This window comes from Filicampus tigris, chromosome 4, assembly GCF_054856515.1.
Source record: "Filicampus tigris isolate MCC_2025a chromosome 4, RoL_Ftig_1.0, whole genome shotgun sequence".
Classification (NCBI taxonomy): domain Eukaryota; kingdom Metazoa; phylum Chordata; class Actinopteri; order Syngnathiformes; family Syngnathidae; genus Filicampus; species Filicampus tigris.
Genome location: NC_141220.1, coordinates 16,686,176 through 16,714,095, shown reverse-complemented (window position 1 = coordinate 16,714,095; position 27,920 = coordinate 16,686,176). Strand labels below are relative to the sequence as shown.

General features: G+C 39.9%; 1 protein-coding gene across 3 annotated transcripts in view; it reads left to right on the top strand.

Moving 5' to 3' along the window:
* The window catches only part of frmd5a (FERM domain containing 5a), a 63,154-nt gene extending 35,507 nt beyond the window's left edge, over positions 1 to 27,647 (top strand). Inside the window, exons 2-15 of one of the 3 annotated variants that reach the window (XM_086028949.1) lie at positions 3,143 to 3,247; positions 6,223 to 6,265; positions 6,720 to 6,798; positions 8,905 to 9,002; positions 10,771 to 10,894; positions 13,547 to 13,634; positions 13,749 to 13,837; positions 14,773 to 14,836; positions 14,954 to 15,045; positions 15,511 to 15,585; positions 16,884 to 16,952; positions 17,104 to 17,210; positions 22,974 to 23,305; positions 23,485 to 27,647. In XM_086028949.1, the coding sequence (XP_085885075.1) occupies positions 3,143 to 3,247; positions 6,223 to 6,265; positions 6,720 to 6,798; positions 8,905 to 9,002; positions 10,771 to 10,894; positions 13,547 to 13,634; positions 13,749 to 13,837; positions 14,773 to 14,836; positions 14,954 to 15,045; positions 15,511 to 15,585; positions 16,884 to 16,952; positions 17,104 to 17,210; positions 22,974 to 23,305; positions 23,485 to 23,532 (1,413 nt within the window). In that variant the 3' untranslated portion in view covers positions 23,533 to 27,647. Of the gene's footprint in view, positions 1 to 3,142; positions 3,248 to 6,222; positions 6,266 to 6,719; positions 6,799 to 8,904; positions 9,003 to 10,770; positions 10,895 to 13,546; positions 13,635 to 13,748; positions 13,838 to 14,772; positions 14,837 to 14,953; positions 15,046 to 15,510; positions 15,586 to 16,883; positions 16,953 to 17,103; positions 17,211 to 22,973 lie in introns of all 3 variants that reach the window. The other 2 variants (XM_086028948.1, XM_086028947.1) reach the window with 2 other exon arrangements.
* The last annotated feature ends 273 nt before the right edge of the window (positions 27,648 to 27,920 follow it).

Here is a 27,920-nt window from a genome sequence, read left to right as displayed (position 1 = left end):
TTGCTTTTGTACTCAGGTACATTTAAGAGTGTGTACTTTTTTTTAACTTTTACTGAAGTAAAGGAGTTAAATCAGTACTTCTACTTTTAGCCGTTACCATAAAACAATCTAACTAATCTAGTATCCTATACTCAAAGGGGAAATCAACCCAAACATATTTTTTAAGAATATGTTCTATGCAGGCCCACTAGTTGAAGCACGGCCTTCTGATTAATATTGCATTTGTGGAATATGAGTTAAGTAGCAAAATCCACCCCTTTTTAGCCATCTCTGGGGGCGGCCATTTTGTCACTTCTGTCGACTGAAAATGACATCACAACTGCTCAGGGCTCAGGTAATGACCAATCATGGCTCAGCTTGAGAAGTTGTGATGTCATTTTCAGTTGACAGAAGTGACAAAATGGCCACCCCCAGAGATGGCGAAAAACGGGTGGCTCTTATTCCACAAACGCAATATAAATCACAATGCCTTGTTTCAACTAGTGATCCTGCATAGAACATATTCTTGAAAAAAACATGTTTGGCTTGACTTCCACTTTAAGCACAGGATTTGAGTACTTTTTGCCACCTTGACTCAAAGGCCACTTTATTAACTACACCTGCTCGTGCTTACAAAAACATTTTCTTTGTGACCTTGCTTTCAGACAGGCTGGTGGAGGACTAAAGGCAGCTGTCCTTGGCGTGGGGCAGAGGCTGAGTTGTGTGTGTGTGTGGGGGCGGGGGGGGCAGTGCACTGGGAAGCAACAAAGGGGGGCTGAAGTGAACGGTGTAGAAGACTAACAAACATCTTGAACAAAAGGCCAGATGTCCTTTCGGGCTCGGTGTGTCCTTTCCATGCCGAACTGCTTCTTAATTGTTTAAGGCGTTCTCGCCTGATCGCTATCACAAAGAGAGATAAAGCAAGACAATAATGCATTACAAAAGAACCCCCAATATTATGTTTATTTTATGGCCTTGTATTTAATGAGCGCAGAGCCTGAGGAGCTTATATGCCGAGGACAATGCCATCGTTGGGCTTATTGGTATTCTCATGGGGTCTAAAATCTCCTTAGTGGTGATAACTGCACCAATAGCAGAGTGAAGGACCCAGAACTAATTTGGTATAAATTGAAAAAGCTGTTAAGGTGACAACACTAAATAGGACAATGCACACATGTCAGAGTCAATTTTCTGGAGTGTGAACTGAAGAACCGTTCCTCAATTTATGTCGCTGGTGTGATTTTGGGATTAAAGTTGAAAGCATTGGGCTAATATTTTATTTAAGAAAAAGACTCAAGCTTTCATATTTCACCAATTTATGACGATACTGGCTAGATATTTGTCTACTCACCTGCATAACAATATGCAAAAATATCAAATTGATCACAAAATATTAAAAAAAAAAGGAAAATTAAAAAAAATACTTTTAGTACATGATATACTTATATGTTCATTAAAATGCAAATTTGATAATTACTGTACTATGATATATGAATTTGTGCAAATGGCTCATCAAATAAACACAATTTCTGTTATTTGAGGTGAGGTGTTTAGACATGAATTGAAGCATGGCATCTACTTGAGCACAGGCCACAATTTGAGGAAGTACAGTAAACGTACTGTAATTTTATAACAATAGAGAAACTGTTTTTTAGAAATGTCTACGTACAGGCTGGTGAGCGATTTATTGATCCAGTGGTTTTTACTACACTTTTGAGCCTTGTGTACATTGTACACAGGAACCTGTATCTAGTGTGTTTGACGCTTTGTTGCTTCCTAGTTAAAGAAACATTACCAATGGACGTGCGGTACAGTTTAAATTCTGGGAAGACATTTCCCAATCATTCAAATGTGACCTTTAAAATGGTAAAATGATCAAACACATCATTTAGATTGGGGCTGCACGATATTGGAAAAACATGCGCTAGGGGTTATGTATGTGGACTATCGCGATATCGAAATTATTGTGATATTTAACATGTACCGAAAGAAATGACATTTTTATTCTCTAATGAAAGAAGTACATTTTTTTCAGATTTAATGTTGCAATCTATTCCTGGGCTGCATTTCAAAGCTTTTTTAACAAAATTGTTTGAGGAAATATTACTGTAGTGATGCGCTTGCTTGTAATCACCCTTCTTAATGGTCTTATGTAAATCATCTGTGCAGCCCTCCTGGCTGTACACGATTAGAAGTGACGAATTACCGCTTCTCTTTGTGAAGGTTAACGCAAAGTGTGTCACGGGGCACTTTCAACGCTCTCGTTTCTTTACCAACAAAATGAGTTCCGGTCTGATTCTAAAAGCTCTAGGTTGAGCTAAGTGGACTGCAGTGTTTCGCAGTAGGATGAGATTTGTTTTGCAAAGTGCTATATAGTATGCGGTGTACATTTCTATGAGGATTAGAGAATCCCACTGCAGAATCTCTGCATAGTTAATACATCAGCTCTTTAAGCTTCTAGCACCAGAGACATCTCACATGGTTATACTAATGATGAAGTGAGTCTATCTCTGGCTTAGGTTCACATTTTAATATAAAGCCATCTGGAATTACTAGACTCCGTTTTGCAAAGGTAAATTGAACAAACGTTCTAAAATTCAAGCAGCTTGTGTCATTTTGTACTCAAACTCGTCCAATTTATACATATATATATATATATATATACAATATATAATATAATATTATATATATATATAATATAATATAATATGTATATAATATATACAATATATATATATAAATATATAATATATATTATATATATATATATGTATATTATATATACATATATACATATATGTATATATGTATATATATATATATATATATATGTATATATATATGTGTATATGTTAATATTGACGATTAATTGGTTCCGATTTTATTATAATGGCTCAGTGGTCGTCTCCCAACACGAAGGTTGTGGGTTCAATCCTCAACCCTTGTGACCATGTCGAAATGTCCTTGAGCAAGGTACTGAACCCCCAGTTGCTCCTGATGGTGTGTCACCATTAGGTAAATGAGGAAACAGTGTTAAGCCCTCTTGGGTAGAAAAGTACAATACAAGTGAAAAGCCATCCACCAGTAATCACATGTAAACTCCATTCCTCTCTATTCCTTTCTTGGGTTTTGTTGCCATTGAACTTCATCTTCTGTCCCACAGCGAGATGCTAAAGGCCAGTATCTGTTTGACCTCATCTGCCACCACCTGAACTTGCTGGAGAAAGATTATTTTGGCATCAGATATGTGGACCCCGACAAGCAGCGGGTAAGATGGCCCACTGTCGTTTCCGCGCATGACTTGTATTCCACCGGAACGTCACTTGTAAATGCCCTCATGAGCTAATGGTGCATGTCACGGTACACAAGCTACACCTGAGCACATAGCTGCCTGTGCACTATGTCACTAAGTAATGATAGTGGCAGACTTGACTCAATTGCAACAGTCAACTCTTGCTTATAACATCAACACAACAAAAACATGCAAATGTTATTTCATTGGACATTTTTTTAAAATGTATTTTATTGAAGATGTGTGACCTCTTTATAAAGTCAGCAAATCCCAATGACCCACTCCCTTATCTAATAACGCCCACCAAAAATGAATTACTTAAGATGTCTTTGGTGGTCAGGTTAGTTGAAGACTCTAAATCATCCATAGGCGCGAATGTGCTTGTTTGTCTGTTTGCACCCTGTGATTGGCTGCCAAGCAGTCCCCCGCCTCTCGGCCAAAGTCAGCTGGAATAGCCTCCAGCTCATCTGTGACCTTAATGAGGACACGTGCTGTAGATAATGGATGGCTGAAACCTGGCGCAGACATCTTGGGATACGCCTGCGCCATCAGGGAACAAAAAGTTTCACTGCTGGAAGATCCTGCTTAATGAACCTCTCTCTACCTAACCAACTAAAGCAATACAACAAAATCATAATGCAGCCTTCACAAATTGCAATAACCATTTTTCAATGGCTCCACATTTCAGTCTTTATGCTCCCTGGAAAATGAAATCCTTTTGCCACATTAGCCACACTGGTATGTGGTTTTCTGAAGGCTACCGTTGTGCCGTAGATGTTGTGAAAATTTGATTTCACACAACATTTAAGTCATTTCCTATAAATATTATCTTTCAACCACATTTTTCCTGGAAATAAAATGACGGTGCACCAGTGGAACCCTCCAAGGTCTAACACTATTGGTTCCAGAGTGATGTCAACCTACAATTTGTTTGACTCACTAAACAAAATATCCCAAAGAAAATAATGGAAAGAAAATAAGCCTGTTTTCTTGTTATCTTAACACTCATTGCTCAGGTTGCTTCTTTTAGAATAAGTGTTGCAAAAAAACAAACAAAGATAAAGCAAAGCGCATGCAGAGTTAATCCTTTGAGGTGCGTTGAAATGATATCTTGTGCGGTATAATGACGTCTTGCTTGTTTGTTCCAACATTTTGTGTGACTAAAGACGCATCCACCCTCCTTAGAGGGGCGTTGCGGGCTGGATCCTAACCCTGTTTAACAGCCAATCACAGGGCTCATACAGACCAACCTCCACACTGAGGGTCCGGATCTGTGATCCCAAGCTTGACCCTCAGAACGCCTCAAGTGGCCCGTAGCCAATCGCAAGGCACATGTCGACAAATAAAAATTGTCATACCCATTCAAAACTTTGGACAATTTAGTCTCAAAAAGCCTCACATGCATGTTTTTGAAATGTGGGAGGAATCCAGAGTACTCAGCAATTTATTGTAGAATAATTCTGAAGCAGATGTGCACTCAAGAGGAAGAACATGGCATTGTTTATCTGTGTCCATATGCAAATCACATGCTTGACTTGACTTTAAATTTAGATTTGATGAGATGTAGTCAAAGAACACCAGAGTGAAGACTCGTGTTATTGTTTGCTTTAATTACGAGGGGATGTTCCAGGACGCGTTTGCTGCGGCGTGTTGCGACGGCACACCATTCATGAAGTATTCACACTCATGCGGGCACTCTACACTATCGTGGTGCATGTTAGTGTTATGGGTTCGATCCCTGGCCATTGTGACCATGTTGGAGTATCCTTGAGCAAGATACCGAACCCCAAGTTACTCCTGATGCTACATCATCAGTAGGTAAATGAGGTACAGTGTGAAGTGTTTGAGTACCGAAGGTAGAAAAGCGCTATACAAGTGACAGCCCGCTTACCATTTACCAATATCAAGAACTGGTATGGACTAGGGCCCGAACCATTAATTAGTCGGACAGTTTAATCAGCCGATATTAGCTCTTTTAAAATCGGCAAAAATTTGCCGATGTCTTTTACAATTTTTATCGTTGTTTTTCTTAACACATTACTACTTAAGACAAAATTATGACATTCAAACATTCCTCCCGCCCCCCAAAAAACGGAATATTTTTGCTGATTTTTCTCTCTACTTTAAAGTTAAACAAATACTAAAGGACAAAGTAATGTAAAACAGTCAAATGTTCTGCCCGAAATTCATATCGTTATTCTTCTATGTTATGGGTGTCAAACTCAAGGCCCCGGGGCCAGATCTGGCCTGTGACATCATTTTATGTGGCCCGCGAAGGCAAATTTTATGGGTCGACTTAATGTTTCTTGCAAAATGTCTTCATTTTCAATAACAGAGATGCTAGATGGCATGATTTCTTTGTTAGAAAACACCCCCCTTAAAATAATGGAAATATAGTTGAACAATTTACTGACTTCTGATTTCAAAAATAGTTATCCATGAATTTCTTGTGTAAGCGATGTGATAATATAAGGCGATCATGTATATGGGTTCATAGTCATAACGGCCCTCCAAGGGAAACCATAACTACGATGTGGCCCGCGAGAAAAATAATTAGTTTGACACCCCTGTTTTAAGTATTGAGAGACCAAAAATAAAGTTGTTGTTTTTTTTGGGTTTTTTTGCAATTGGTTACTGTAATTTTATTCTGCCAAATACCGAAATCGACATCATCCTAAAAAAAAAAAAAAACAGTGCTTTTAGGTGAAACTTCAGGATAAATCGAAAATGCACCATAAGCTTTACCGGTGAACTTAATTTGACCTTTTGTAAACTTTTGAGTGCACATTCAACTATTAATTGTTTGAATACTTTTTGCACAATTTGCTGTTTTACGTCTGGTGTTGTTAGGACAAAGATCACCACAGTGTTATTCAGTAGTGACAGCCAACATTGAAAGTGTTTTTTGAATGTTGTCTCTAACCCACCAATCTGCTCTGCTTCCAACACAGCACTGGTTGGAGTTAACAAGGTCGATTGCTAAGCAAATGAAATGTAAGTAGTGCTAATTTTTTTTAATCTATCAAAACGATGACAACCGCATCTCTAATGAAAGTACAGTATGTTTACGTTTGAGTGACAACCTGTTGAGTTGATTTGACAACAGAAAATTAAAAAGCGATTAGTCACTCTTAGAGGAAAAGTTCAACATGGTGGTAAATGGACTGATGATTTATGGTTAAATTTTATATAGACACAATCAATTCTCTGCAGCGGTTGCTTGGCAACTGGCCCAAAAGTAGCTCTTGACTTGGATACTTGGGAAAAAAAAAACAATCTAATTAAATCTGACCTTTTCAAATACTAAACTGTAAATTCACTGTTGTGTTTGGCAGTGATGAGTGTCAGGTAAAATGTTGATTTATTGGAATGTTTCTGATTATTTGATCTCTGGTAAATTGCTTTTTATTTCCATTTTTAAACACAATTTTATCTTTGCTTCCACCAGCTCAGCCTCCGTTCACCATGTGTCTGCGTGTCAAGTTCTACCCTCCTGATCCAGCAGCTCTAAAGGAGGAAATCACTCGGTAAAACCACCTTTTCTCACCCTTCATAGTTTACCCAAGGATATACGGTAAGTAATACAGATGCATCTTAATCGATAAGAACATTATATGTGTTTAATATAATTTTGATTGTTTGATTACGTTTTCTGTAATACTCAATGATCGAAATGTTCCTGTAGATCCGCTGGCCACAACATTAGGTACACTTGCCCACTCGGGGATCTAATTGAAAATCTGAGAGTCCAGCGTTTTGTCTTGAACAACATAAGCAAAAAGCTCAGTTTTGATTTGCACTGTCAAGCGGTATTACTTTACCAAAATCTTTTTTTAAGTGGCTGTAGTTGTATCGCCCTGCACTGCATTCCGCTAATTATATTTTCACCCCAATTGATATACAGTATAAAAGGGATTTTAAAAAACTTCCACACCATTATAAAGCCAATAATAAACAAACACGAATTCAGTTTTCGAAACTTGTGACAGCAGGCATCCTTGCTAGTTATTCAGTTTGCATGTCTCCACATTTTTAAATGGATCTTTTTAAATAATAAACAGTAATCATGTCCTTCAATCATTAAAAAAACAACGCTTTTCCAATCTGAGACATTATAATGAATATTACACGGTTTGCTAAAGGACTTGTTTAGCGGGATGTGTGCAAAAAGCTTTCTCTGGTAACCCTGAATGAAACATGGCCGAACAACACTTGCTTTGCAGAACATTTGTATTTTTAAAAAGCTAATTCTGCATAATACTTCAGCCAAACAGTTTCCAGAAGGTCATTTTGATGCATTTAAATCAGCAATTCCTCATTGAGTGATGTTTCCTGTTTCCTGTGAGCATGTTCCTGATGGATTCACCGCCGCTGCCTGGCCACAGGAGTGTGATATGAACCGTGTATGTGTCACACGTGTAATAATAAAGTGTGCAGCGGGGAACGGAGGCCAAAGGGCGTTGATAGAGGCTGCATGCTGAGTGAGAGGAGAGTGAGGTAGACAGAAGGAGGAGGAGGATGCTTATATTACGGTGATAGTGGTGAAGAGGTAGCATAATTAATCACTTACAAGGCTCATTGGCTACATGCTCCCCAATTGTCATGTTCTGTGGGCATGTTGTGGCTTGAAAAAAAAAAAAAAGGCTCACGAAAAGATCCTTTTGTCTCGACTGTTCGATTTTTATTACAAAATTGGACAGGCAAAACTGTTTGTCAAAAAGGAGTCAGTGATTGTGTTGTAGAGGTATTTACACAAGACAAATATTAGCTGCCGTTCTCGTCGTCACACAGGAAGTATTATTAGCTTGGGAAATTAGTCCAGATAATGATAAAACAATCCTATGATGAGCGTAGTCAGAAATTTTTCAGGGGGATGACAAAACATCTCACTGAGTGGTGGACATAAGCGCGCACATGTATCCTATGTCATAGTATAATTCACTCACAGCACTGATTTGCTAGCTAACAACCAATCAGAGTGATCAGTGGTCAACGGTCGAAATCATTTTGCAAACTGCAATGGATGGCTCCTTCATTCAAATCTAAAATGCACCACGGCACAAAAATCTCATAATTCTTTACAATTCTAAACATTGCTTTTTACTTTGTTTTATTTTATTTCATTCCTCATACATCATCTGGAGCAGTTCATAAAAAATATTTATCTTAATGTTTACCTATTAATAACAAAAATGTACCGAATTTAAAGAGATGCTGATTATTAGATGTATTTACAAGTGCAAATCACTACAGCTGTGATTTCCTCGTCGAACCTGGCTGTCCCATGTGTTTTTCCTGAACAACCAATCAGAGGATGGAAAAACGCTGATGTCATTGAAGGCCAAAAACAACACCACCCAAAAATATTTGGCCAAAGCAGTGCAGCCAAGGAGACATGCTGAAATGCAGAGAATACCTGTTTTAAATCAATTTAAACAATCCCATGGGACAAATATTAGAATTTAGGATGTAATTGTCACCAACTGAGCTCAAGTCTTGGATCTCTTGTTATTATGCAGGTGTACCTAAGATTGTGTCCAGCGATTATGCCACAATTCTAGAGTTACCCTTGAATATAATCCGCATCCTCCTTAGATGCCCCACTGAGCTTCGTGTCGTCCTTTTCATTGTAGATATCTCGTCTTCCTGCAAATCAAAAGGGACCTTTACCACGGCCGCCTCCTGTGCAAAACCTCGGACGCCGCGTTGCTGGCTGCCTACATCCTTCAAGGTAATGGAAGGTAACATATGGACCTGCTGCCTCACTACCTCTGCATTAACTTGGCCGTTGAGCACAGCAGGCTGACAAATGTGGACAGGCCAACTTCAAATGTACTAAGCTGCGGGAGCCACCAGGAATGAATTTTTCAAACTAAAATGCCCATTATTACACTGTCAGAAAAAAGGGGCTATTTTTGTTTTCCAAGGTACAACTTTTTGTGATGTACCCTACAGAGATCACAATTGAAACTCGAGGCACCAACAAGTACTGTTCATGGTGAAAAGCTTTAGAAATGATCCAAACTGGCCAAGGGATCATGTCCGTACCTTTTTGTTGACATGTAAGGGTCTAAAAAAGTGCTTGACCTATATCAATGCCTTTTGTAAGAGCCTACTGTTGTATGGAATGCAGTTTAAAGATATAAACAGTAGTAATCTAGACCAGGGATGGGCAATTTAATGCAGTTTAGGCACTTTAAATGAACGGTTCTTGTGAAGACAAAACAAAAAAAATAATGACTGCTGTTTGTGTACTTTTGTTATTTTTGGCCACTTTTCAGTTGCCTGGATGCTTTGTGGCAAACTTTTTCTGTCGTAATGTCGTTAATCCTTTCAGTGGGTTTATTTTACCCGTAGTTTTGAGCGACTGTAAAATGCCACAAAATCACTCATGACTGACAGTATCTCTACATCCCTCGTCTCATCTCATCCCTAATAGAGATGAATAGGTGGAAGTGCTATTAAGTGATGTCTGCCATCTAGTAGTACCAGTGAACAGTGTTTTTACAAATTAAAACTAATCAGGTGTGTTCGGAAAAGCATTTTTATTATGTTGCCCATGCCGGACTTAGACAGTAGCCTTAGACCAGGGGTCACCAACTGCGGTCCTCGAGGGCACCTGTCCTGCAGGTTTTCCATCTCTCCCTGCTGTAACACACCTGTTAAAATGATCAGCTCATCAGCAAGCTCTTGAGAAGCCTGATAACGATCCTGATCATTTTGAGCCCTGAGCCCTTGGCTAGTTGTGATGTCATTTTCAGTCGACAGAAATGACAAAATGGCCGCCCCCGGAGATGGCTAAAAACAAGTGGATTAACTCTTATTGCACAAACACTGTATTTATCAGAACGCCTTGTTTCAACTAGTGGGCTTGCATAGAACATATTCTTGAAAAAATATGTTTGGGTTGATTTCCCCTATAAAGAGCAAGTCAACCCCAACACTTTCAACACCTGTTATTCTGAAGCTGAGCTATGATTAGTTGTTATCTGAGCTCTGAGTAACTGTGATGTCATTTTCAGTTGACAGCAAGTGACAAAATGGCCGCCCCCTGAGATGGGCAAAAACGGGTTGATTTTACTACTTAACTCATATTCCACAAACACAATATCAACCAGAATGCCTGTTTAGACTAGCGGGGCTGCAAAGAACATGTTATTGTAAAGAAAATGTTGGGTTGACTTCCTCTTTAAAGGTATAAATGGAGCACATTTTTATGACCAACCCAAAATAGAGCATTTAAAAATCTTTGAAGTGGTTATCTGGCCTCTTATCATCCTCTACCAAAGACACGCATGGTGAAATGTGTAGATAGTATCTAAAAAGCACAGCGCTGGAGGGTTAGCGGAGGGGCTCATGCATTAAAGATGTTGCTGCCTGGTCAGCTCCTCTTCGCACAGGAGAATCCAGCATCAGGGTCATGCGAATGTAGAGTGACGTGAAGGACCGCTCGTGAGTGCTCATCACGTAAGGTTAACCTTTTGTCTTCCTTCCTCCAGCTGAGATCGGGAATTACGATCCCGGGAAGCACCCCGAAGGTTACAGCTCGAAATTCCAGTTCTTCCCCAAACACTCGGAGAAACTGGAGCGGCGGATCGCAGACATACACAAGACAGAACTGATGTAAGATGAAAAAAGAAATGCACGACCAGGGGTGGGCAAACTTCTGTATTGTGGCAGTGAACTCACCTCAGCTCACTTCGCAACTAGCAGCAGTATGGCAGATAGTCAACAATTCTTCCAAAAAGAGGCACCAGGATGTTTAATGCCAGTCCCTTTTGAGGTTTACTGTCAAACTAAACATAAAACTAGATGAATTACACTGTATTTAAAACAACCACATACCTTTATATTAAAATCCGCTGGCTAGACGCTAACATAAAAAGGAAATAGCCAAAGATGGGCTACTAAGTAGAAGCTCTGTGGCAGTGTTGTAATGCTTTCAGACACAGATACTTGCACACCAATGGTGCAGCAACTTGTGTGGACAGACAATATCGCAATATAGACATATTCTTTATCCTATGCAAAGAAATTACAAATATGCCTGCATCGTTGTATTAAACTGCCCCTGTTGGTCTAGTCATGCATGCAAGAAGGAGCCAGCTGCAATGAATTAATCATGACACAGAAACTGCTTACAAACTGTCAAATTTAACAATCAAATTGTTGAGGTCATTCATAGATGAGGTTAAGTTCAAATACTTATGTGAAGTAGTTCATTTTGTTAAATGAATTACAAACATTTATTATGTATGCCTGTAAAACATAATTTGAATGAATCTACTACTACTACTACTTATACCAATAATAATTAAAAAAATATATTGGAAATTGTTAATTGTTCAAATTTGTAAATGTATTATCTACAATGAATAAATTCTCATTATTTAATGAGATAAATGAGTGAAGAATTAATAAATCAGTTTTAATTAACCAATTTTCGGGGGGAAATGGCTAAATGAATGCAACATATATGACAGGACTGTTGCTCGTGTATGGATGGGCCGGCTTCAAGGAGGCAGTGGGCCGGCCCGGCCCGTACGGTCGTGCTTCCTGCTTGGATGCAATCCTGAATAAATACCACACACGCTTGCACTGACATTTCTATCATTGACTGCATCAGAGCCCTGATGATGATGATGATGATGATGATGATGGTGACAATTGTCTGTGCAATAAAAAGCACTCAATGTCCACTATCCACTCAGAGGCTGCACTTTACAGTATCACTTAAAAGTGATTGGTCCTCAGTGGAGATAACGATGATGAGGATGAGGATGATGAGGATGATGATGATGATGATGATAGTGTAGTACGAAAGGTGAAGAGGTCGAGCACAGACTCACTGGTCCTAACCAGTTAATACGTCTTTGACAGCGTCAGTCAAAAGTAAGACTGCTTTCTGTGGCTCTTCTTCTATGACTCTCGGCAATTGTTTTTCTTCTTTCTTCTTATGCTTCCTCCGCCTCCTGTTCATCCTCCTTTTGGCATCCTCCTCCTCTTTTTCTCCTCTTGTTCCTCGCCTTCTTTATCCTCTTCTTCATATTGTTCTCTAAAAATCGTTTTACCTCCTACCTTTCTGTCTCATCCTCCACCTATTTCTCCTTCCTATTCTTTCCTAGTCTCCTCTTCTTGTACTTCCTCCTTCCCCTTGTGCTCGTTTTGCTCAATGTCTTTCTCCTCTTTTTCTTTTTCCATTCTTTCTCCTCCTTTTCCTCTTCTACCTTCTCTTTTTCCTCCTTGTCCTCTATCTGCACTTTGTATTATTTCTCCACCTCATCCTCCTCTACTTCATGCTCTTCCTGTCTACTACCGGTTCTGTTCCTATACTTGCTCCTCATCATCATCATCTTCCTCTTTTGTCGCTTTTCTTCTTCCTCCGCTTTGTCTTCCTCTTATCCCACCCCCTCTTCATCTTCTCGCTCTTCATGCTCCCTCTCTTCTGCGTCCTTCTCTTCCCTCTCTCCTTCCTTCCCTTCACTTTTATCTTCCATCCCTTCATCTTCCACACTGAAAAAAAACTGTATTTTGACTTTATTTAATTTGAACATCTACGTCAGTTGGGCATGATTAAAATGTGGTAAACTGACACGATTTCTCTCCTCTTGTCAAAATGACATCTGTTTAGCATATTTTAATCAAGTGCAACGGATGCACGTTTTCAAATGGAGTAAATCCAAACATTTTTTTTCAGTGCACTGAAAATATATATTTTTTTTAAATCGTCCTTTTCTTCCCCCTTCCACCTTTTCTCCCACCTCTTCTTCTTACTCCTTTTCCTCCTCCTTTGTTTTTAAAGAAATTTACTTTTCTTGTAAAAGTTCATTAAGAAAAACATATTGAATGGAAGGGAAAATTGGGAATGTTTTTAATTAAATCTGGTGAGACACAATCGTGCTGGGTCACTGCCATTAATAATGGTGTTGAACTGTTTGAGACTCTGCTGCCCACTAGTGGCAAATGTTTTCTTCACTAGTGGTGAAGCAACCATCCATCCATTATCCAAACCACTGTCTTGCGCATAAAGTTTAAAAATAAACAAACTAACTTTTTGTCGATTTGATTTTCGTATGGCTACTTTTCCTGATATCCGCAACATCAAAAAATAAAAATAGGAAGACTTCCACAATTCACTTGCCATTCTGCAAGTAGTTTAAATAACCATAAGAGAAAGAATATTAAACGTGCATTTTTTTGTTATTGTTTCATATACGTCCCAAATTTTTGTTTTGTTCCCATCCCGATGTTTGGTGTGTTGTCGTTCCCTCTCAGTGGGCAGACACCTGAAACATCAGAGCGCAATTTCCTGCAGAAGGCCCAGATGTTGGAGACATATGGTGTTGATCCGCATCCGTGCAAGGTGGGCTGCTGCATGTGGATTGGAAGCAACAACAACAGCAACAACACGTCGTGAGCTGCACTTACATCGTGCAACGTTTTGTATGTGTCATCATTTCATTTCTGTCTCTTCCAGGACGTGTCGGGAAACCCGGCCTTCCTGGCCTTCACGCCATTTGGTTTTGTGGTCTTGCAGGGAAACAAGAGAGTGCATTTCCTCAAATGGTGAGTAAAATGATGTAGGGTGGCGTAAAACTACACTGCAGAGCCACCGGAGCTCGTAATGTCTTATTTAGACACATGATAGGGACAAAATATTAGAATGAGTTCTTTAGTGTGGTGGCTGTTATACACCACTGTAAAATGCAAACTTTTGTACAACCACAGTGATAAAAGCAGCATGATTGTAAAGTGGCACAAATTAGAGTGCACACCTACATTTGGATTGGGACCAGGTTAACCCTTTATGTTTTTGTATTAGTGATTAGGTTGTAACTATATTTTGTTGTGCCCGCTGTTTATTTTGTGTGTGATTCCACAGCCAACCACTAGATGGTGGCAAACTATTTTCTGTAAATTTGAAAGAAGAAGAATGAAAACAGGAAGTATTTTAGCTCAGCCCATTTTATTTGTTAATGAAAGTGTCAAGTCCTCTTTAACTCCTTACGCCTACAGAAAGCAACAGCTGTAGGTTCATTTTGTAATGCACATCTTTGGCTATGATTACTGATGTATATTGTGAGATGTTAAGTTTGTTAGTATGGAAAGAAAGTTTACTGTAAAGAGAGGGATAGGTGCACTGTTGCTGTACAATATTTGTGCGTTAGCCATTGCTCTCACTCTCTCTCAATATTTTTAGTGTAGCACTCGTACTTGGAATAGTTATTTATTCATGGAGCAGCTGTTTCTCGCATATGCACACATGGCTAATTAATCACACTAGCTCTATTCAGAAATAGTAAACATTTGAATTCTTTGAGGCTTTATTGAGAAATGTTTGTGTGGTATTCATGTTTACAACTTTGCTATTCACCGTCCGCCTTCAGGGAATATTAACAGCCATTTGTTTTTGTGCACTCTATTGCTGTTTATGTGATTTTTCAAGTACTATTCATCAATATTTAATGAGCCCGTTTCCCTGCGCTTTCCTTACCGGACAGGAACGAGGTGACCAAGCTCAAGTTTGAGGGCAAGACGTTCCACGTTTATGCAAACCACAAGGAGGTGAGAGCGCGACTTGCTGGCATGCATGTTGTCCATCATGTGCTCCCCCAGCCCCACCCCACCCCCCCTCCGTGTTTTTAATTATCCTGCACGCCGTCTTCTATTTTTAACGTGCAGGAAACAAAGATCATCCTGACATACTTTGCGCCCACACCGGAGGCATGCAAGCACCTTTGGAAATGCGGCGTGGAGAACCAAGCTTTCTACAAGTGAGTTGAATGGTTCAGCGCCCCCGCGGGACCTTTGGATAATTCTCGAAAGTGACAATGTTCTCTTCGAGGAAGTCTGTGGGGTGAAGAGGTTATGAAACTCTATCCCACGTTATTTTCTCCACGGCGAAAGTGTGCATTAAAAATGAATGCCTCACTTACTATGACTATAAACATATTGAATAGTGTATGGAGACGTGCCATGGCCTCATATGCATATCACACGTGGGGCGGCTGAATAATTCACTCGTGTTTTCGTTCTTTCTTTCCTGGCGTTCAGGCAGTACAAATGACTGATATTAATGTTTCCCATGCCAGTACAGACTCAGGACATGCGATGAAAGCTCAAAGGTCAAATGTAATCAAGCCTAAGAAATACTGGCCAGTGGTCGACCACACATTCTTATTTAAGTTGATTCTTATTTGTGTCCCTTTGTTTTTGTTATTTTTCTTTTTCCTTTTCAGGCTCGAGAAGTCAAGTCAGGTCCGCACAGTGTCCAGCAGCAATTTGTTCTTCAAGGGCAGCCGTTTCCGTTACAGGTACTGTACACCTAGCCTATTAGAGGACTTAATGATTGATGACAGGAAGGGGAGAGAAATGTGAAAAAATGTTTTCCCAGAGGACGTGACCTTCTCCTGGCCTTCTGTTCTGCCACTTCAGTCTGTTTTAGCCACAGAGGATAAATAATCACAAGAAGCAAGCGAGCCAAATGAACGAGACGGATTACAGCAGGCAAAATCACAGTGCATCTGCTGCTAATTCCGCTTTTTATCAGGGAATTGACACAAATTAAAAGCCACCCTATCATTACTAGTTTATTCTTAATAAAGAAATTCAAATTTTGGATATTTTTTTGTTGTGGATTAAATTGAAACTCAGGTACTTATATGATATGATATCCAAAGTATGTACAGTGCCACACATGGCTGAGAGGAAATTTATACTGACACTATTAAAATCCATTAGAATTATTTTTATTCATGCATCTCCTTAAATAATTCGTTAACTGTGTGAATGCTGAAAGTCACAATTTCCTATTTCCACCGTTTTCTCAGTTAAAATTCCACATTTTTGCACATTGAAATTCCCACATTATTGTAGAATATTCCCTCCTCCATCAACATTTCTTGACTGATTCAAACCATTTCAACAACAAAATATTTTCCACATTCAAAAATTCCCACATTCCCCAAATTCCACATTTATCCACAATAAGATATATTCTTCATTATTTCCACCTCATTCAATCTTTCTAGACCGACTGAAACTATTCCGACTAAAAAAAAAACTTTCCATTTTGCAAATGTTCAGACATTCTCAAGATTCCAGTATCATTTCATATCATTCAGACATCATTCTACATTTAATTCCATTGCTTTTCGGATCAGCTTCAGCTTTTCAGCATTATGTAATTTCTAGAGAAATTGTTTTACATATCCATTTAACATGCTTTATTTGATTAAATAATTGGTTAATTAGTGAATAGTATAATTCATTTCTTTTCTTTTGTAATTTTCTATACATTAAATATTACATTCCATATTGTATACACACATTTAATCCATCTATCCATTTAAACATTTTTTTTTTTTTTTTTTACCTCATCTATCAATTACCTACCCATCCATCCATTTTAGAACTTAAATGTGGCTCTGAAGCACAAAAGTTAACAGACCTAGGTGTATATTGATATTGCATCCGCTCGCAATAGCAACAACTGATGTGCTCACCCACTGCTGCAGTAGTTCTCGTGGCATCAGGCGACACCGCTGGGCCGCTTGGTTGTGTGTCCGTCTGTGCAACTCACCCTCAACATCGTCCATGTGCTTTACGGCAGTGGTCGCGTGGCAAAGGAGGTGATGGAGCAGAGTGCCAAAATCAAACGAGAACCTCCGGAAATACACAGGTACACAGTTAAGAACTGCCGAGTGCTCCCGAAATATCCTCTTGTTGTATCACAGGATCTGTAGCAAGCACACACTTAGCAAGTAGGCTACCGTTACCGTATATGACTTTTTTTCGCAGCGCTGTGATGCTTGTTGTGTGTGTCTGTGCAGAGCTGGCCTGGTTCCCAGCAGGAGCTGTCCATCCATCACCCACGGGCCGCGGCTCACCAGTGTACCGCGCACACGGCGGAGAGCTGTTCACATCTCTATCATGGAGGGTAAGCACGTAACCTTGAGTGCGCCTGAGCCGATTGAAAACCTTCTACCATGATATGGTTTCACTAAGATAGAAATAAGACTGTATAGGACTGTAGATGTATTGTGCTTTGCTTGATTTTTTTAGCTTGCTGTTTTGTCCTTGTTCGTCTTCTTATGTGGGGTCTATTGATAATTGATAAACCACCGAAAGCGTGCATTGGCACCACCAAGTGGTATTTTTGTTCCACTGCAAGGAAACCAATGTGAATTGATGGTGGCTGGATGTTGGAATGTTTGCTGCCGCCATCTACTGGTGGTGGACGTTTCAAGCGCTTTTGTATCTCAGATTTTTGCTTGTCACTCAAGTCCCAAAAAAAAAAAACTTTTGAGGCCACGTATTTAAAAACAAATGACAATTCAAGGCACTGCTGTTTCGGTAAATCTGTGGTACTCTACACGGGTTTCTTGATTAAACAAAATGCCCATTTTGTGGACGAACTGACGCAGGCCGAGAAGTCTTTTAAAAAGGACAGACTAAGCAAGGACGGGAGTGGGCTTTCGTCCGTCCATCTAACTGTCCCCAACCGGGTCAAGTACCGACTGACGTGTTGTGTTGGATTCTTTCAAAAAGCAAGACCACTGTTCTCTTCTGCAATGCATTCTTTACCTGCCTGCACAGGGCACAAACATTTCTATGTTGCCTGCAACAACTCTGTAAGATTGCACAGGCATAGTCTGCCCTCTAGTGGTTCAACGCATGTAATGCCACCGATAACGCCACGCTGAAGACTGACAGAAACACGCCCTGCCTGTCTTGTGTGTGTAATCCGGGATAAGGTATATATTGGGCGTAGGAAAAGATAGCAATGTTGTTTTGTTTACTAACTGCTAATATTTACATACCTATTCCTTTGCATGGGAATGGGAATTATGTCCTTTTCTGGGACTGGAACATCTCTTGACCGTAAAATCTTTCCCAGCACCGCCACGACCTGGAAGTGGAAGTCTTTTTGTTTCCTCCTTGCCTTATTCTGCAATACTTATATTACATTATATTACATCATATTATAATATACTGTATTGTATTGTATTGTATTATATTAAATTATAAAAATCGCAAAAGTTTTGCAATAAAACGCAATGGTATTGCATTATAAAGCAATCTTAAATATTCTCATGATGTCTCCTGGCAGGCTCTTGTCAGGTGACCGACCTGCGGGAAGTCTGTAGCTAAATGCTATCTTGGTTAAACAGCCAAACAATTCAATCCACTCACGATACTCCCAGCCGGTAAGTGGATGTGAATAGGAAATTAGTCAGCTAATGAGCTTTAAATTACCTTAGCATCTTTCCCACGGACGGACAGTATGTAAGGACAGAAGCGCTTTAAAAGGACGAGGACGGACAGGGTCAGAGGACGATTGTTTTTATGAATAAGGATAGAGGGATGAGAACAGAAAGGTACCCCAGGTCGCGGACGGAGGACGGACCGGCAAAAAAAGGTTAAAGTGCCCATCTCTGATAATAAGTAGACTTAGTCACATGTTTTTGGAGGCTTTTATAAATCAGACCCAAGTCAACAATCACACCAAGATTCCTCTCTCGATTTGTGGCTGTCGATGACATGGAATCAAGTTCTAAACGAATCAGTGAGATTTCAGTCCTACCTTCCATAAGAAAACACACACACGTTTCGTAACTCGAGCTATTTGGGCCAGTTCGCTGCATCAGTGCTGGCAGTGCACGCTGCAGATGTGCACGTCAGTCAACCTGCCAGTGCTGTATTCGGAACACCTGCGGGCTGCTGGCCCCACAGCAGCTGGCCTTTCCGGCAGTGTGGTTGAAATGGACCACGCAGCAGGTTCATGCTTCTGAATGACCTCAGATACATCCGATTAAATTCTATTGACATACCTCGTGCTGGTTCAAAACAAAAGTGATCTTAATATATATATATATATATATATATATTTATTTTTTTTCCCCAATTGTTTTTATTTTACAAAAAGAAGAAGAAAAAAAAACAATATCTGCATAAATGTAAACATATATGCACACACATACACAAATCAATAAACGAAACAAAGCGTGTCTCCTATTAAAAATATTAATGTTAACTAAATCCAATACATTGTTAGGATCATACAGGAGACATACACATTTTGGCAGTACACAGTCCTATTAACTTTCCCCCCCTTCTCTTTTTTTTCTCTTTTAATTTAAACGTCAAGACTCGAAAAAAAAAAAAAAAAACACAATAGACAAACTCCCCCCAAATCCCCCCCCTTACAAACACTCACTCTCACATACGTACACACATATTCATACATAGACATATTCCTGCTGCATCCTTCAACATGGGCTCTAAGAAAAACAAACCTAATTCACAAAAGTACCTAAAAATAAATGAATAAATAAAACAAAAACAAAAATACACACATACATACACGTATAAAAAATCGCATAGGTTTATTCAAACCAGAGTGAAAACAGTAGTGAGCTCCTCCTTGGCCCTGTCACAGTGTCAAGCGCAGGACTCTTGAGTATATTTTGCTGTGTTGTCAGGAGAGCTGACTGCATGGGTTCGCAGCGGTATTAATACCTCAACTGAAAATAGCCCTGGGCCCGCTACTCCATGTTTGTCACTGGCCTGGGCGGGGCCAAGCCAGGCGATTCCGTCCCTCCACACGCTCGTCCCCAAGTGAAGCCGACTGACACGCGGCGACTCTGTGGCCTGGATTGCGGGACAGGGACCATCGGGACCAACAGGACCAACAGGACCTTTAGGAACAGGGCAGTCCGGACCTCGCGCCGTAGTCATGGTGAAGTGTCTGATCCGCATCACCACCCGGGTGAACGTCCACCTGCGCATGATCAACCACTGCTACCGCGACGTCCGGGTTCGTGTGCTGAGCCTGGGGCCCCGTATGCTGGGCAAAGCCCTCGGGGTCCTGCCCCTGTACCCCGCTCTGGGCGAGCGGCCGGAGTCGGCAAGCGTGACGCCGTTGCCTGGCACCTTGCCTCCCTGCCTTCAGTCCAGCAACCGTCCAGGTAAACAACAGGGAGAGGCCCTGCGTGGCCTCCTTGAGTGAGAGTCAAGCTCATACTCAGAAGTAGACGTCTTCGGGGCTTGGACCCGATCAATTTCTCGACAGATAGAAGCTTTTATTTTTGACGATTTGTGCCTTAGCATAGCTGGAGGGTTACAATCCAATCATTACTCGGTTTCAGGTTTTCCCAAACTTGGGGTTTTTGATTGGCAGCAAAGGTACAGATCGATTGGTTGGCATGCGTCACAGTTCTGAGTTTCTGGGTTTGAATCCAGTGGTTTGGACCACAGTTATCCTTTTTACTGGACCTCCCCCAAGCGCCAAGGCAATAGGTATTTTTTTTATTGCTTTGTTAGCAGGATTACACAAAAACTACAAATGTCCACAAAACGTGATGTCCAAGGAAGAAAATAATAGCATTGCTAGTTTTGTTGTTGTTGTGATTTGAATCACAATAGAACAGTTCCTGTGCCCCCAGTATACACATGGTAAGGTCTCTTTTGTCTATTGCTTAAATCTTACAACCCGAAAGTAGCCTGTTTCATACAGTACAGCACTGCAAAACACAAATTTACACATTATAGGAGGAATATATTTTCTCAGTTTTGCCATTTAAATCTGAAGCTGTCATATAAAATGTTACAGTTGTACATTGTAGTTGTCTAAAGTGTTTATCTTCGCTTCATGGAAGTGTAATTTTCTCTTGTGCATTTGTCAAGGATGGATAGGTGGGTACTTCTAGAAATGCAAATATACTGCATTTTCTCATTCACTACCAAACCATTTCAGACACTCTTTTCCCCTAACGTTTGAAAAAATTCCCCAAAAATATAAATAAGTTCCTGGGATTGAGTGGCTGAACTTTGAAAAGACAAGTAAATTCGTCAATGGCAGTGAGTGAGTCAAAAGCGAAATATTATATACTGCAGATACAGTACATTTAATATTACTGACTATCCATCACTGTTTTCTACAATGCTTGTAATTCACTTACTGACAGTTAGCTCCTACATTGGTGTTGATTATTAGACCAAAGCAAAAAGAATCATAGTGATTAGTCTAATGTAGCCTGCGATATTTGAAGGCTGCTTCAGTGCTTACTCAGACTTAACAGGTCGTTTCACGTCACCATGTGCTTGATAAATGAGAGCTGCACTGTCATCGCCAGTTGAATTAGACATGATGACGATGATACTTAAGATATCGCTTTCTCTCGGACGACAGTATATCCCCGTCAACTTGAATGGCACGATTGGGTTTCTGCTCTCATATAGGAGACTTGCTTATCCGTGCAAAAAGTTTCGGCGTTTCACAGAGAATCGGTGTGTTATGCGCTATGAGTGTGGTGTATCACATGACCACCACGTCATGCTGGAAGAAATGTGTTTTAGGAGTCAATGGCCCAGTCCCGAGACCCACACGACACCCTACGGTCCTCATTGAAGCGCAGGTTACAAACGAATGAAAATTGCAAAAAAAATCAAGTAAAGAAAAAAAACAAGTAAAGTAAAAGGCACAGGCACAGGAATTCCTTCTGTTTGGTCAAATCTGCAATGAATTGTGGGTAACTTGCTTCGGCCGAGGGGTCGTGGATAGTGATGGGCAATACCAGTGATTTTGGATTTGATCCGTAATACTGGACCAAATATCGCGATACTGGTCCGATATCGATATCGGAAGTGATGTTTTGTTTTTAATTGTGACACAAAGCTGCGAACAAAACCACATGTGCGCTGCCGCTGCGCTCGCACCAGTGGGAGAAGTCAGTTTCAGAGTTCCTCAGAGAAGTTACAAAAGCTTTGGACAGTAACGTAAGGCCTTGACCTCAGCCTGAGAGAGGATTGCAGCAGCAGGTTTTTTTTTTGATGAGGTGGTTTCAGGAAGTTCACATAACAATCTAGCGCCGACGCTACCAAATGCTAACGCTGGTGACCACACGCAGACTTCTCTTCCGCAGCCCATCACATAAGTGGCTCCGCCTCATGTGACTTGATTGACAGACCATTGTCATTGTGATAAAAAACAGAATTATGTCATAAAATGGCCATTGTGGTGAAAGACATTCGGAAATAAAAATGGACTTTGTAAAAAAATAAATAAAGAAGAACCCCTTTTAATCAATACAATAAAGTCTTCGGAAATACATTTAAAAGGTACGATTTTGTTCAAATAATCATTATGAAATATTTAATGATAATAAAATTATTTTTAAAAATAGATATTAACGATTATTAATAACATATTTCATAGTATTACCATATTTTACAATTTGATGGCCATGTTATATATTTGTTATTTATCAAAATGTTGTTTTTATTTATTTAATTTTGATTCTTTTGGGCTTCCATTGAATACAGGCAATCTGTAATTATGGAGTTTCATGGCACGATCAGCAACTAGCTCCATCAAGGGAAGAAAGGAAAACAACAAGGTCACTCACGTTCACCACTGGCAGTCTTGCTTTTTGAAAGAAACCAACACAACACGTCAGCCGGGACTTGACCCGGTTAGGGACGATTAGAGGGAGGGACGAAAACCTACCTCCGTCCTTGCTTTGTCCATCCTTTTTAAAAGATTTCTCATCCTCCCTCCGACCGTCCACAATGCCTAATGGGCGTCCGTCCGCCCATTGGGCATTTAATCCGAATAAACGTGTCCATGTAAATGTAGCCACTGTAAATCAGACAAATCTGCAACGGTGTTGACCTGTCTCCCTTAATCTCTTTAAACCAGGCCTGGAGTCGCTCCGCGACAGCGCCCACTCCACGCCGGTGCGTTCGGTGTCCCACGGTGAGGCGTTCATCCCACGCTCACGCAGCCAGGCCACGGACGTCGGCGAGAGGACGGCGGTGATCTCGGACGAAGCGTACAGCCCCTCCGACAGCGTCCTGCCAACGCCGGTGGCCGAGCACGGCGCGGAGCTGCCGGCCACCTTGCGGCAAATTAACGGGGCGCCCTGCAGCATCGAAGAGGAGAAGGAGTCGGAGGCGGGGACCCCCACGCGAGGGGACGGGGGGGACTTTGGACAAGAGGGCGCTGCGGGGTCCCTCAGCGAGGTGGAACAGGTGAATAAGTTTGTGTTGAGTGTCCTGCGTTTGCTCCTTGTCACCATCGGACTCCTCTTTGTCTTGCTACTCCTCCTCATCATCCTCACCGAGTCTGACCTCGACGTGGCGTTCTTACGCGACATCCGCCGGACCCCCGAATTCGAGCAGTTCCATTTCGAATACTTTTGTCCCCTCAGACGGTGGTTTGCCTGCAAGCTCCGCTGGGTGGGCGGGTTGCTCGTTAGCAAGTGAGGCGCTCGCGTTGGTAAAAAGGCCGCTCGGTGAGGGGCTGAGGAGACGCCAATGGAGGTGGCGCCCACGGGACTCGCCCGCCTCCTGCAGACGTGCAGCTAGGACCGCCCCCCCGGTGACCCCGGGACAACTTCTCTCTCCCCTTCTCACACTTTTGAGTTTTTACACCTCGCTCACCTCACTTTCGCTTTCGTTCTCTTCTCTTTTTTTTTTTTTATGTATTCCAATCATCTTTTCCTTCCCTTTTTTTGGCATGAAAAAAAAATCTGAGAACTTTAAGAGGGATGAGCGTTGCATTTAAGTGTTATTTATTGATTTTAAAGGTGCATTTGCATCAGATGAGTGGAAATGAACACTGATAGAAGATGGGTAAGACAGAAGAGATGTAGGTGGGGTACACACATATTTAACATGTTCACTGATTTTTTTAAATGTGGGAGAGCCCAAAGCTGCAAAAAAAAAAAAAAAGGATTCTACAAGATGGCAGCAAAGCAAATGTGAAACTTACACTCACTTCAACATAGTTCCTTGGCACCAGATGGTGGCCAAGTTATCCATATCGGTGAATTTTTCAGCAAATATTGGAGGATAGATTTTTTTTTTTAATTATAAATATGTGGTGAAACACCATTGACGAATTTGTGAGGAATCATCCATGAGCGTGACTTATACGAAAGCGTGGAACTACTAATGTAGACTAAACATTTTTGACTGGGCGATGTCGTTCTAACGTATTGCAACATCTTTCAAATGTACTGCAAAGCATTGGTAAAATTGTAAAATATTTGGTAAAGTCATTCGAACATATTGATAAAATGTAGGCTAAATGCTAAAAACATAGCATTTTTTCCCCCATAATGCTCGGCCCAACACAAAAATATTTGCCATGATAAATATTGAGCATTTATGATCAGCAGTTCTCCATTACATTACATTACGATCGTTATCCTCCTGTGTCACACCACCACCATTATCACTCGGGATAATCTTTTTGACACGTCCGATATTTTGCCTTTTGCTGACTTTGATCGCAAAGGAGGGGAAATGCTCAAATTTGACTCTATTATTGTATGTGTGTACCCCGCTTTAGGTGGAGTGGACAGGGATACTGAATATAGTATAAGAGGTTGAATATAAAGTTATAGAAGGTTGAAGCTAATGAAGGTTCACGTGAATGAGAAGAATGCGAAAAAATGACTATTGCTGGTTTTGATGATTGTTTTAAGAGGACACTTTAAAAGACAAATATCTCTTTTTAGTATTATATAAAGCTATGGTGACCTCGTAGTGTTAAGCGGAATGATTAGCTAATAGCCTAGCTATACAGTACAGATGTAGATGTGCAATGCTCATAAAGTACCGGTACTTCTTGAATGTGTTTGTTGGTTCTGCTCATTCATTTTCATGACCTTGAGATTCAATGAATTTCAATTATTTCTTATGATGAAGATTTATTTTTGGTTTAAACATCAACCTTTAGGTTTATGTACCATATTGCTAGTAGAAGATCAGATGTACGTTTTTTTGTACAAAAGGAGTTTGTTTCCTAATATATTGACAGCTCCGATGTATATTTTAACAGGACTCAAATGTTATTTTGTTATTGAAGATTAAAATGATAATTTTTGTAGCGGCGTGCGTCAAGCGAGGACAGAAGCATTGACGGAGAAGCAAATGACAGCCTTCAGTCTATGTGTACGATACAAATACACTTGTAATGTGTCATTTACACCTTTCATACATCCTTGTTACGTCAGCTGTTCTAATAATAATAATGATAATAACAATAATAATAATAATAATAATAATAATAATAATAATAATAATTGACAGATCTTAAAATAAACATTACAAACCTGTGATCAAAGTCATGTCAAAGATTAAGTGCATTTGATTTTTTTGATCATGAATACAAATGTAAACGGTGGATTTCTTGTACATTGTTGCCATTTTATACATTGAATTGATGACTGCTTTTAGAACATATGAGGCAAATATGAACTCACCACTGGGGTCAAATCAAGGGACTGGACATTGTGCAATGTTTTAGGGGCGTCATTATGTGCACAACACCGATAATGTGACTACATGAAACGTATACAGTGGAAGCTCCAATTTCGACAACATTGCCACCTCTGATTTGTTTGCATTTCATGACACTTTCCCATTAGAAATTATGAAAATTCAGAAAACATATGTTCCACTTTTATAAAATCATCATTAGCACAGTGGCAACTGTCATACTCGTGTAAAAAGACAATTATTTAAAAAAAACAAAACGTTTTTTTAATTAAACACTGGCGCTTGCATTGGGTTGAAACCTCCTATGTCACAATTTGACAAATTTCATATTTTTTCACAAATCTATACTCTTGAGCAGCCCACACATGTGGGTGTAATTTCTACAAATTTTTGACCAATCTAAGGTGCTGAAAATGGCTTGCGCTTTTTCACGATCCAACGTTAATGATTGAAGAAATGTTTTGGGGGTCTCCTGAATGTTGATGATTTGGGAGGTACAAGGATTCCAACACCAGTGATATGTAAAATTATCTATTTTATTAATTCATTTTTTTTGGTTTGTTTTTGTTTTTTTGGGGGGGGGGGGATTTTATGAGATTCATAAACAATAATAAAAGGGAATCATTGTGAAATAAAAAGAAAAGCTAAAAGTTATTGTGAGACTTTTGAGTCATATTACCACAGATATTTTTTTTTTTGTCATTTTCCAAATTGTATGAGCTTTAGAGTGTTCGACTTTGGAGGTTTCATTGTCTAGTGTCCAAAGGGAGTATTGCTGATAGATTCTGGCAAAAAGTCCCCCAAAAATCACAGTGTTTTTATGTGTCGAGTGTTGTCAAAATTGAAAAACAATGGAAAAGAGAGAGTTACACAATATATTATTTTTTGAAATGGTTGTTGAAGTTGGGGAAGGAATTCACTTTAAGTGGAAGCGTCATCCCTTCAGCATGCAGCTTTTGCACATTTGTTGTTCAAAGGCTGCTTAGGTCCACTGGAATGCAAACAATAAAAACTAGCAAATTGTCCCAGAGAAGTGAACATTGTATTTGTATCAGCGTCATGTAGCGTCTTGGAACAAGAAAAAATATATATACCGGTATACATATAACGAAGAAGGCACCATTCAAGAAGCAATAATTAGTGAATGATCGAACAATAATTGTAAAAAAATATATATATAGTGTTAAAAAAATAATGTGATCACTGGCCCTGGTTACAATTGTATCGCCTTCCTCATGCTGACCTCTTGTGTGGATGTTTTTTTATGTTTAATGTTTAGTTTCTCATCCTGCTGCTTGGAGCAAATGTAACATTTTGTTCATTTTGTTTGCATAAAACAGTCTTATCAGCCAATCCTGCAGTTTTGTAGGAAAAGGCGCAAGACAAGAAGATTAAACTGTCTTATCATGTTTATTTTTTTTCCCCCAATGGAGATTCCTTGGCTTTGGTTTATCATCTCAATAGATTAAAATATCACAGAAAACCTGATTTATTTCACTATCTCCGGTGATATAATTTATGGAGATGCACCTTGTGCGCCATCATTTAATTTTATTCCCCTTTTTGCTGACAAGGGATAATGTAGTTGAGACATTTGCAAAGTAAAAGTGAAGGTGCATCTGGACTTTGTGTTGACATTTTGTACAATGTGATGTACAAATCTATTACTTCTACATCATGTCTTACATCTGAGAAAAATCAGCTTGATTTTTTTTTTTAAGTTGTCACCGGCTCAGACATTCTTTTTGTTTACATAATGTGAAATAGGTACATGCAAGTACATGTGAGCCATCAAGTGATCGTGCATACGTGTGAATCCCTCAAGATGCTGCACAGAAAAAGGTGCTGTGCCGCATGTATGTTGTCTGTTTTCTCAAGAGATGAATCACGTTATTATAAGTTCAAGTTGTATATATTGCAACATCATGTGCCAAATCCAGCTGTCGACCCGTTCTGAACCCATGTTTGTACCTTAGCTAACCTTATGTACAAGTCAGTAGGAAATCTTGTTTCTTTCCCCGGTAGTAAACTGGTGCCATGAAATGGAAATATTCTGACTTGAAATAAACATTGATTTTAAAACAGGTCCCTGTGATTTGCCTCTTTCACGACATCCAGCATCCAGTAAATTTTAAGATCAAATATGTCATATTATTACAGGAATAAAATTCTAAATTTTAGTCAACAAAAGGGACGCTTTTCAAGAATTTCCCCATCTATCGTCAGCAAAATGAGCATCCGTCGGTGACGGACAGATGGACCGGTCTGTCGGAATGCCCACCATTGGTATTTGTTTAAAATGTGTTCAGATGCATATTTTAATAAAAAAAATATTTGACATCTTTAACATTGTTTTTCT